The 12,964-nt window shown below is 32.8% G+C and overlaps 1 protein-coding gene across 1 annotated transcript in view; it reads right to left on the minus strand.

Moving 5' to 3' along the window:
* The window catches only part of LOC105622900, a 17,444-nt gene extending 10,786 nt beyond the window's left edge, over positions 1 to 6,658 (minus strand). The window contains exons 1-10 of the mRNA XM_012204309.1: positions 6,509 to 6,658; positions 6,176 to 6,385; positions 5,335 to 5,536; positions 2,754 to 2,914; positions 2,506 to 2,637; positions 2,223 to 2,402; positions 1,908 to 2,126; positions 1,120 to 1,611; positions 293 to 505; positions 53 to 216 (exon numbers count right to left, since the gene is read on the minus strand). Of these exons, the coding sequence (XP_012059699.1) occupies positions 53 to 216; positions 293 to 505; positions 1,120 to 1,611; positions 1,908 to 2,126; positions 2,223 to 2,402; positions 2,506 to 2,637; positions 2,754 to 2,914; positions 5,335 to 5,536; positions 6,176 to 6,385; positions 6,509 to 6,658 (2,123 nt within the window). The remainder of the gene's footprint in view (positions 1 to 52; positions 217 to 292; positions 506 to 1,119; positions 1,612 to 1,907; positions 2,127 to 2,222; positions 2,403 to 2,505; positions 2,638 to 2,753; positions 2,915 to 5,334; positions 5,537 to 6,175; positions 6,386 to 6,508) is intronic.
* Positions 6,659 to 12,964: the final 6,306 nt, after the last annotated feature.

The raw sequence follows: 12,964 nt of genomic DNA on the forward strand, positions 1-12,964 counted from the left end.
TATATATATATATATATATATATATATATATATGTGTATATGTTAATAATACCTAATGATAATGGTATTTCCAAAGATAACAGCCACGTGCAATGGCGTTGCGCCATGGGGTGACGATTCGTCTCGCGCCACTGCGAATTTACGGCGATCCAGTGCGCTTTGCAAGTCTCGAAGATTTCCTTCTCGCGCTGCCATGTGCACAGTATGAATTTTTCCCTAATATTATATAATATATATTTTATAAATAAATATATATATAAACTCTTTTGCTTATTGCAAAATAATAACGTACCATATAAGTCGGAATGTTGTCGATAAAAGCTTGAAGTTCGGGATTTTCGCACTGTCGTCCGACCAATCGTCGACCTTCACCATTGAGAACGAGAACCGCTAATTGTTCCATATTGTCATTCTCTAGTAAACTATCTACTTCTAGATCTTGGCCCATACTACCCTCAGTTAATTCTACTTCCGCGGGCTCCTGATGTTCGCCGACGATGACCTGCTGTCATATTTAAGTACAAAATCATGCGCGCGTGTAAGAGACACATGATCGATAGGAGATATTAATCACATATGGGAATTCTACATGCGAATCGATCGTGTGTCTCGCCGCGCCTACGCATATTCTACTATGTATGTATGTATTCTATGTATGTATAGCACACAGGGTGTCCGTAAAAAAAAAAAATCTGTTGGTAACTCTTGTTATGGATAACTCGAATCATATAAATAGACTTTTGTCTAAGGAATCGTACTTTCTAAATTCTTTGGAGTGATTCTCACTCTAAAGAATGAAAATGGAGCCAATTTTGAAACAGAGTGGCTCAATTTTTAATCTTTAAGAATGATATTTTACTCTTCAGAGTGACAATTCACTCTAAAAGTTTTAGAGAGTAAGAGAATTTCTTTTCTTCATTTTATTGGAGGAAGTGAATTGCAAATTTTTTCTCAATTTAAAAAATGTTATTATTGAACGTAATTACTATTACATATTATACATAGATATTATATAACATCGTAATTCCAGGGACGGACATAGATTGAGATATCCCGGCTTCTTCTTTGTATTATACAAGGCGCAGTGCAGTGATCGTGACAATTTGATTAAGACAATACCTGCTCTTCATCTTGTGCAGGATCATCAACACCAGAATCGCCAGTACTAGGCTCGTTTCGTTCTTCGTGTTTGATGGTTTCATCATTAGCGATTTCCTCGATTTTCGGGGATTCTTCGTAGATACCATCTTCATTATCGGCGGCCTCAGGTCCATCCTCCTCGTCTTTCGGTTCCGCGACAGGTCCAGTTACCACGTCATCGTCAGATGATGCTTTTTCCTCTTGCTCTTCTTCGTTTTCATTGGTGGCATCTTCTTCGTTATTTTCTACTTCGGCTTCGTTTTCGTCTCCTCCATTATTCGCTTCATCTTCATTTTGTGCTTCCTCTTCTCCGTTTTCTGCTTCTTCCTCTTCTCCATTTTGTACTTCTTGTTCTTCATTTTGTGTTTCTTCTTCCCCATTTGGAGTCTCCTCGTCTCCATTCGGAGTTTCAGCCTCCTCGTCTCCATTCGGAGTTTCAGCCTCCTCGTTCTCTTGCTCATCATCGCCTTTCTGTTTTACCAAATCTCGCATATATAATTTATCATATCATTGATCTGGAATTATGAACTGGAAACCTCCCTCATATTGAAAAAGGAAAAAAGAAAAAAAATTTTTGTTTATATAACTACTCATTCCAACTACGACACTACATTTTGACCGGGATGCCATTCTATGTCCGGCTATAAGTGATTTGATGGTGCATTAAATAATTATTAATTAATACAGATGTGTATTATACAATAAATATATCTAATCCAAACTTAGGCAGGCAGAATATCGTGCATATAACTTAGATGACAATGTACCTTCTCATCCGAATCCTTCATTGTGGATTCGGCACTACCGAAAGCGCTATCATCACTGTTAACCTTCTTCATGCCTCGCATAATGGCTCCCTCTAAGATCCTCCAATCCCAATTTTTTGGATAAGTATCGGAAACTCGGGGCGCTTCCGGTATCATTGACAAATTCGATAGGTCTACGTCCGACGGGCGGTTCTTGTAAAATGCAGGCGCTTTTTGTCTCTGATTAACAGCAAGATTTATAGAGTTATGGTAGAAGTAATCTTATCGATTAATTATTTCTTTCCTTTTAATTATAAATAATCGACTGATGCTCACGTTATCCAATTTACTTTCATCGGCTCCATGTTCTGTTAAAAGATCATACATGACGCCGTCGTCCTTAAGTGCAGCTGCATAATGCAGTGGAGTCTTTCCTTCGTTGTCTTGAGCCGTTACCGTTGCATGGCATCTTTCAAGGATTTCACGTGCGATGTCCGTGTATCCCAAACCAGCAGCCTTATAAAAAAGCAGCAGCCGATAAAAAAGATAGGATAGATTTTTCTTGCTTCGAATTTTAGTAGTTGAAAAAAATTATTGGACTTTCATCATAAAAGCTTACTTTGTGAAGGGCATTTAAGCCATTTGCGTCCTTGCCGCATAAAATAATGGGCAAAATAGGTTCCTCCAATTTTGTCTTGAGACCCTCTAAATCGTTATTAATGACTGTTGCGTGGATATCCTTTATTGTGCCCTGCCAAAACCATAATAATTTTATTTAATAATTTTTTAGCAATATTAAGATTTTTATTTTTTTATAATTAATTGAACAATTGGAAAATATGTGTAATTACTAATTCATCTACGTACCATAATAAAGGGCACGGCTTCTAAGAATCTTCTTATCCGCGGATTATTGCTTGTTTCGCATCGAAGTTTAAATCCTTGTCCTTCCCATAACACATGCTGTAATTTTCCGATGTCTTTGTTGTGTATCCATATCCTGATATTGGAGGGCTTGAAATCCATATCTGAGTATAAAGTGAATAAATACGATTTAGACAATATCCAGGAATCTCATGACTATATTAAAGAAGTTAGAATAGCGGCACTTTTTATTGTAATAATAAAATCGATAAAAACATAAAAGCTTCCAATAATGGCAATCTAATAGAATTAGATACAACTATAAAATATAAATTTAAATAGTTACAATTACAATAGTTACTCTGTACTACTCTTTCGATAAATTTTGAAAATTATTTAGATGTAGCTATATCAAGTCAATTTATATTTGGCTAAATAATGAACACAGAATATGAAATAAAAATAAGCAATCATGATCATCGCGGAACCATTATAATATAAGATGGATTCGATTAGCTTTTACAATTATGGCATTTAAATAGCGAATTTTTTAATGAAATATTCATGAACGGTATGACTCCTTGAGCTACGTAACACTAAGATATTAAATTTATAATTCATAAGAAGTTTATGACTCAATAAATATTAAATGTCAGAACAATGTCCGTGTTTAGAGTCTCACATGTTCTTTATGACAGGAAAATTCCGTTAGAACATCTTTATCACGGTAAAAATGTTGATGATTATTATTCTCAACAGATTTGTTTTCTTTGAATGTAATTTTATTGTGATATTTATAATTTCAAAAGTTACGTTATATTTCAAAGATTGTTTTTTATCAAAGATTGTTTGCATAATTTAAGTTGCGAAAGTCAGTCTTTGTAATTACATAATTCTGCTATATTCAGAAATATCTGTTGTTAAAAATGAATTGTGGCTCAGTTAGATCTATTGATGCGCGCCTTTTATATAATAGTTGCATGCACGCTACATTTAATATTTTACATCGTCTTGAATGGCGGATGGCAAGTACAGTTGCTAGTTAATAAATTTTCTAAAGGGTTGAGCAGTACGAAGTTTGTCATATTACTGACACGTTTCCAGTTGCGCATACAGTGCACGTAGACATTTTGTTACACGATAAAGAGAACTTGTTTTTATGCTATCTATCTATTTACAACTCTTTACCTGTGCTTCAGTATTTCTAATAAATTATTATTGCCGCAATGGTTCGTGAAATTCTACGATCACGCGAAATTTCTCAAGGATTGAACGTGTAAATATGAAAAGTCTATATTGTGTGAAAATATAATGATTTAATGGATAGTTCTAATTATGCAAGACCAATCTTTGAATTTATAACGAAAAGAAGAATTATATCTATTAAATTATTTTTATACTTGAGAGAATATTAGCAGCGTTTTAACGAAAGATATTATTTTTAATTTATTTTTTAAGTAATAGAAGTATATTAGTTTGTATCGTGCACAAGTAATTTTACAAGAATTGCTCATGTACAATCGCATAAGAAGAAAAGTCGATTGTTGGAATATATATTTACAGGAAATTGCTTGACTTCGATCCTCGAGCGTAATTGCTAGCATGGCAGTACGATCGAAGAATGGAAGATGAGTTTTTATCATTGGTGAAATTAGAACTCAGCCGTTATTAGATGATAGATTGATTCACGATATTTGTTTGTGAAGTCATTTAACGAAAAAATAATGATAGTCGTAGTTCCATGTAATTATATTACATTGCAATTTTTTTATAATTAGTCTTATTTGTGTCAGTGAGATGAATATTTAAGATAACAGATGCTAAGACTAAGAATGAAATACTTTTTGTACAGCATAAAGTTGTGTAATTGCCACTAAAAGGTTTTAAAGTTTTGGTCTTTCATTTAGATTTTGTAATTCGCACGAGGTGATTCTTCGACTGTGTCTCTGTATCGAACGTCGCAGTTAGCCTTGTCTTACAAATTTATGTGCTATCGATTCTTCACGGTCATTAGAAACGGATATGTGGGGCATAAGCCGAAGAGTCTATATCCGCGAAAGTAGGAAACAGGCAAAAAAGGCTATAGCATTCTATCGGTCACAAGGTTGCCCATCGAATCGTTCACGATATTTCTTCGAAATTGTCTTAACAACTTGCTGACGAACCAACGAAATTAATGTAATATTTAAGTACGCTTACTCTCCACTGGTATTGATTGTAAAAAGTCAGGATATGCTTTGTATGTGCATATTATATATATTTTAATATAACAATATAACAATATAAAACACTTTATAAGTACTTAGCTTATCTACTTCATTTTTAAAAAAGAGATATTATGTATGCTCTCTAAATTTTTTGGAATGGAATCTCACTTAAAAGAGTGAAATTGAGCTACTCTTTTTCAAGATTGGCTCAATTTTTAAAGAGATTCCACTCTAAAAATTTTAGAGAGTATTTAAAAGTTTTAAAGAATATCTTACGTGATAGAGCAATATAAAGAAAAATATAATTTTCTTTATATTATCATAAAATTAAGAATATGCTTAACTTTTATCTTTTAAAATGAAATAACAATACTCACTATCCTTTGCGGTACTTTTTCTTCGTCGAGTTGTCATCTCTACTTCCGGTAATTCAATTTCCGAAGAATGTTCCAAGTAATAAGAGGCCGGATTTCCTTTCTTGTCACAAATACTAGCGTCACATCCGCCTTCTATGAGAATATCCCAGATTGGATCAGGATCTTTACACACACAACAATAGTGCAGGGCTATTCGTCCTTCCTAAATCGTAAAGAACATATGAAGTATAATCGTCTAATCATAAATGGATTTAGAGTTTTCGAGAGTTACGCCTTCGATGAGAGGGTGTCAAACAAAATGTATGGTCGATATGCATTAGATCAAAATTGTTTCATTCGTTTTTGTGTATTTGTATATATCTGTTAGTGCAAGCTCATGGCTGGCAAGGAAAGAACAGGTGGTTTACACTTCGTTATTATCAGCATCACGCGATGCGGAGTCGTGACGTTGCTAGGAAGAAGTATTATTCGATTATTCAGGAGCTTCTTCTCGAACAAGTTAACAAGCGTTTGCGACATGATTCCATCGTAAAAATAGGCGAACTTTGTGAATAATAGAAGATAACCGATCGAAGTTAATACTCGCATTACTATGTTAAAGCTCGTGTAAATTAAGACCATTTAAGGTAAATATTGTTTTTTAAATAGATCAATTTAAAAAGAGAGAAATTCAGTGGATTAGTTTTACAAAAACTGCTATCATTAAACAAGCTCTCTTTATTATTATATTATATTATTATTATATTTAAGATACTTTGAAATTGAGTATTCAGTAAAATTTTTTATGATGCATGTAATTCGTTTTTATGGCTTATGGATAGCAATGTTGGAGAAGATTTACCCTATCTTTCTGTTGTGGCGTAATAGGGTAATTTTCTACGAGCCAAGAAACTATCTCGGGTTGATCATAATAGACCGCTTTGTGTATTAAAGGTACTCCACATGAATCCTTCGCGATCGCCAGCTTTTTCTTCGATTCCTCAGAAATTATCTTCTGCGTTTCAGCTAACGAGCCGCGCGCAACAGCATCGTGCACTTGAGAAATCTTCGTCTAAAATATATCGAATTATTTATTTGATTTTTATCAATACTTTTTCTTCTAATAAAACTCTTTCAGCTTGAGAGTAATTTTTCAGATTGATAAAATTTAGTGGCTGTTTAAATAATTACTTACCAAATAGTTGGGGAGTCCCTTCAGGAAGACACGAGTTCTAAGATCTTGCGACTGTTCACCTAATAAACGCGTGCCCCGACCCTCTAATACAACATTTTCGAGTCTCTCAAGTTCGCCACGATTTAACCAATTTTTTACAGCTGAATGCATTTCAGCCCCTGCAACAGAATGACAATCCAAAAATTTATGAGATAAATAATATAAATATAAAATAATCATAACGCAGTTTATTTGCAAGAGTATCAACAATTTTTTATTTAAAGTGACACTCTATCCTATTTTATATATTTGTGTAATTGCATTTGTTATTGATTGAAATCCACAATGAGAGCTTTTTAATGTATTTTATATTCTATAGAGGATTAGCAGACAGACATTTCGTCATTACCGGCTTCTCTTTGTTATTGATTCGCATGTTCCGCAGCATTCAAATATATTTTTGCTTGCATATTCATAGTGCTTTATGGATGATTGGTGGGTCAGGATGTAATAGCGATATTCATGACACGCGAAAAGTAATATCAGTCGAAAGCGCGCATAGAGATTCTCTAATACATAGTTAGAAAGCTTTTCAATATGTAGTTTTGTCGAGAGTTTGCGTTCCGACAGATTTTCTTCAATTACTGAAGCATAATCATGCTAACTATTCTCGCTATATTGCAAAAGATCGTATCATACTGCAATTACGTCGCGGGAATGATTTCATTATGCATTATCGCACTGGATCTTATCGATTACTTATTCATTATTGTAAACCTTGTCATTAATTCGGTACACGCATTTGGACTTTTCCTTTTGCGAAAAGCAATCGGTGAATTCCCTGTTTCCTTTTATTCAATATCAATGCGCAGATTACTTTAATAGAATATAAACATATCATTTAGATTCTATCATCGTGATTTATATGTTTTTTATTTGTGTTTCCTATTTCGAAGCACATTTATTTATTAAGTATTCTTTAATTACATATATTTTCATTATTTTAAACATTAATAAATAATTTCTATTCTTTTTGGAAATTGCGATGTATCCTTAAATATGAATAAGATATGTAATTGTTTAGTATTCCATATAATTTCGTTTTGCATAATTGCGTATGATATATTATTTCAAATATTAATACGATTATAAAAATTAGATTAATAATGTTTTGGACTCGATACCTGTATGTTTTAGAAAATATGGTTTGATTAGTACTCGTAAAGAAATGAATAAAGCTTTTCATGCATAAACTTCTAAAATGATTTCTGTATATCTTTGTAAAAAACATTTGTTAATATGTTGATCGAATTAATATAATGAACGAATTAACAAATCTAAACAAAGAGAGAAATTAAATTGTGCCTTTCAGATTTCAATCGCGAATGTTGCGAAAGCAATCGATATGATTTTGTAATCGTAGCAATTATTTTTTACACGAAGTCTAATATTATAAGGAAATAAAGGCATATTATGCGAACTCTCGCTAGTTAAAAATTAACATTTTTTTTATAGATTCAAAAATTGAAATGATAAGATAAAAATTCGACATATTAAATTATCAATGGCTAACATTAAAACTTGTGAATATTTCCACTAAGCATATCTAAAAAAGATGTTTTTTTGTATTAACAAAAAAATTGTTAAAAAAATATACGATTAAAGGATAAATCAAATCGATAGTGCTTTATTCGGCGGTGCTTTAAAGAAAAAGTGGTACCTGATTGGGTCTGATTTGCTTCATTTCTGTGTTGATAAAATGAACTGTGGGTCGGAAAATGTGCGTTGTATCGCGTTCTAAAAAGATATGACACACAGGCGTCGCGACGCTGCGACACGAGGAAGCGTCGCGCGTCGAATGAAGCTGACGCTCGGCGTCACGACGCCACCTGTATGAACCTGCGTTTTTCACAAGCGAAAAGTCTATGCTTGGGGAGTTTTTGGAATATCTGTAGCATAAATTCTTGATTGATGTTAATTCTTTATTTATTCGCGTGAACTGGACGCAAAAGAGGACAATTCTCCTTCACGTCCAGTTCAGGCGAATAAATAAAGAATTAACATCAAGAATTCACATTAGATGCTTTAGCAGTCATTGATTTCTTCCGATGGAACTGCATTCTTTCATTTGGCAGACTAACACTATGACTAACATACTAACTACATTTGATCGTCTCGTAAAATGAAATAAGATGCGTAGTATATGTTTATTTTCTCCGCCTGCGTCAATAACCACGTGTCAAAGTAATGATAAATTATATTATACTGATAGAAGCATCACCACCTACGAGAACTTGCTAAAAAAATATCAAAAGTTTCCATTGCGCTACATTTATAATACATCACAAAAACGCGCTTTAATCAACCTCACTCTTTTCCCAGTGTAAGCTGCTAATCAAACAAAGTAATTTCATTGCACAAATGACACGCAACAACATTATTAAAATTGAGCGACAAGGCCAAAGAAATAAATATTCCCTGAGATGGGACTTTTCACGGAAGTACTCATTAATATATAATTATAGTTATAAATGAGACTAATTTCGTAATATTCAACTGTACAATTGTAATTACTATTGCAATGTCTAATATGATGAAATGATGCAAAAACGAATTCATCATAAAATGTGTGTTTTCTCTGATCAAGTAGTGTTTGAAATGGAATTAACTTTAGTCAATATCTTCGTGAAAGAAAACTTTCAGGGATGACTTTTATCTTTCATTTATCGACACTATCACAGTAACCCTGATCGAGTGGTGGACTAGGGAAACGAACTCATATTTTATTGCGCTTTAATTCGATATGTCTATCTCTTTATTTATTTATACGTTTTATACGTGTGTTTTTTCACATATTTGTTCTTATATCACGGTGTTGCAATCGATGTTAGTGGGTACAGTGCAATGACACATCGATCATACTACGACTTATAGATACCTCCGTATCGCGTGAACTCTTCAACAGATTTTGCTTTTGTTGAAACATACAATGCATTGTAATAAAGATAATTTAAAAATTAAAAAATTTGTAATTTTAGAGGAAATTAGTAGTAATTTATATTTTAATTTAACAAGTTAGATTGAATTTATAATAATTGAATGAAAAACAAAAATATATTATATAAAAGTGTAGGTATCGCTTATATATAAATCTATAGTCTAAAACTATAAATCTATAGTTTTAAAACTACGACAATCACCTTTTTGATCGTAACTCTACCAAGAAATAAGATAATTCGAAGCCGCCTTTACAATATCGTGAACGAATATATCGTCTTGCGTACTATTTAATGAGAAATCCCATTTTCAATTCTTATCGGTACGTTAATTATTAATAATACGCCACTATTATATCGAAAATGTCTTTCTGATTCATCGTATTACGTAAGGCACCTTTTATGTTGAAACGGAACAAAACACGTTCGAAAGGTATGAGCCACTTTGTAAGACTGACGATGTATCGTTTTCCACGTGTCCTATTCATCCAAGTTCTATATTATTTATGAGGGATATAGCTAGAAAGTATAGCTTTGGTGCCATAATGCCGCCATCGAAAGCGACAATCAACTACCTAATGATTAATTCTGAATAGTTAAATATTCATTGTTCCACATTCAGAAGAAAAAACTTGAACACGTTAAGCGTGCGTAAATATTTTCATTAAATTCAACCCGGAAAAAAATTTTATATATGAACATATTTTATATTATATAATTATATATAATTATATATAAAATATGTCAATTTTATATATGTATAATTATATATGAAACTTTTTTTTCCGGGAAGAATAATCGTATATCACGGAACAAATATTTCAGTTCATTCATTTGGAATTAAAATGCGATGGAAAAACAGAATTTATTACTCTTTCGCGATAATTACGGACAATTATCTTTATTTAATGTAACATTTTTGAGTCTCGCTTAAGTATAACTCTCGATTCTTCGAACAGTATCACACGAGTCATAAAAAGCAATGTTAATAAATACTTTCTTGCAAATAATGTAATTTATGCGATTCCTATTTTCACAATTAATATAATAATATGTATGTAATTAATAATTTAATTAATTTTTCGTTTTCGTGCATCTTCCGTAATATGATAAAAAATTGAGTTCAAACTTCGAAACTATTTATCGTTAATAAAAGAAACATTTCTCTTTTTATTAATCTCATAGCTCATTGACTCTAATCGTATCTTACAGACATCATAATAAAAGATTCAGTCCTTTTATCTGCTTTGAATTTATTTCGCAATGGTGGTGATTTTGATATTCATATGATATGTGTTTTATTTCTACAAGTTAATCGACAATTGTATAGTAACATAGAAAATAGTATATTACATTTTACATTTTTCAGGTGATATTTTCCCTCCCACGGGTACACCTTGACGTGGTGAGAGGGCTCAGTACCTGGAGGATATACACGAAAAGAATGATTTTTTCAAGTATCTAAAAATTTTCGAATCTATATCTAGAATGATATACCTAGAAAAATTTTTAAATACTTGAGTAAAATCATTCTCTTTATGTAAAAATCCAACGAAGGGGAAGCTAACGTACCCTCGTCGCCGATATAAATGAAAGTGAACGAACCGCAGCCGGTTCGTCGCGTCGCGCGTTTGCTTCGGGAGTGCCGTTCAAGTTATCGGACTAATGAACTTTTAACAAAACCCATTCGATAAAATTCTATTTCGGCGATGAAATCATATCTTCGATGCTTCGACAGGAAAGCGGAATTCTCTTTGGGACGTTGCTGAGGTGGTTACGGTCACTGCAACGTTCTCACGCTAAGTGCTCCGGGCACGAGGTGATGCCGGCCGCGTAATGTCACGCATTTCGTGATGCGTGTTCGCGCGGTTTAGCAACTACTGTTGCTGTCGGCTAATTGAGGACGCGCTCCGTTTACTGGCCAACAGTTTGGCCCTTAACGATAAGAAGTGATCGATTGACTCGGATTCTTTTCTGGGCCTGTATTCGATAACTCGAGTTATGCAGTCATCATGATTGCGATAACGAGTTATAGAATTCTGCCCTGATAAGTCGCTCAAAAAGGAGTTGTATAATTCTGGTCAAGCGCTTATTTCTCTGTCATTATCTATCAGCCTAAATCGCGTTTAATCTGACTTGGGCAGAACCTAGCTCTAGTAGTTTTTTTAAAAAACTAGCTTCGTGACGAGGAGTTGGATCCCATTTCCTGAATTGTCTAGATTGTTAGACAATCGGCAATGGTACCAACTTTTTTCTTATTAGAGGCGCTTGTCACGTCTACCAGTCTCTTGGAATCGCTCGTGGTACAGCACCACTTGTGTCCCACTAGAACTAGCAGTTAGGACGTATGCCTGAGCCAATTTTAAACGTGATTTTGCATAAAACAGAGGTGACGGACTCGATATGATCGATTTCGTTTTCTTTCGTGTGGGGCTTAACTCTTGTTTGGCATTCATCGTGTGTTTCGCAAGTACTCGTCGACATGTGATGTTGATTCCATCGATCGAAATGAAATCCTATCATGAGTTTTGTAAACGTGGAGTGCCGCAGTGTCGCGCGAAAGACTTTTATAAATAATTAGTCCGCGTGCGATTATAGTATATTATTCGCGAGTGTTTTACGCGAGTGTCCTGTGCGAGAGGATCAACTTATTTCTGAGAGGAGGAGGAGGTCTGGGAGAGGCATCAAGCATCGGCGGAGCAATCTTGCGGTAAATATCATTTTTTGCTTATTTTTAGTGTAATAACAATATGTAATAGTAATGTGAAGACATTAAAAAAGGAATTAAAGAGATAATTTTCGCATTGTATGTTTTAGAAAAAACAAGTTTGGAAAAATGTTAAAAAAATTGCTCGTACACAATTATGCATAATTTTATATATAATTATACATAAGTAATTTTTATATTTCTTCGAACTTGATTTTTTCTAAAATAAATAGTATGAAAATTACTTTTTAAATTATTTTTAAAGTTTTTGCATTACTATTGTTATCTCTGTTACACTAAAAAATAATTTTACAAAAGAAAGAAGGATGTATGAACATTGTGTGGACATATTTCATATAAAATTATGTATGTTTATGAATATTTATACATACATATTTATATGTACATATTCATACATAAAAAATTTTTTATCAGTGCAGTTTGGGTTATTTCTAATTGTTTCTATATGTCGCCACTGCTTTTACTCAATATCTCGTTAATGAAACTTTTTTTCCCTGGAAGAACTTATGTAAAGCTATGAAATAAACATTTTTAATGATAATCTACTTTTAATTAAAAATATGTTTTTAAATGATCGATTCTGTTTAATCTGTTAAATATATTGAAATTAGGATAGATATCATTATGTATTGAGGAAAAAAGTATTGCTGATTATTATAAATGACATAATTCCTTATAAAATGAACAGTTTATATAGATATGAAGATAGTATATATATATATATATATATATATATATATATATATATATATA

Source organism: Atta cephalotes (genome assembly GCF_000143395.1).
Source record: "Atta cephalotes unplaced genomic scaffold scaffold00049, whole genome shotgun sequence".
Classification (NCBI taxonomy): domain Eukaryota; kingdom Metazoa; phylum Arthropoda; class Insecta; order Hymenoptera; family Formicidae; genus Atta; species Atta cephalotes.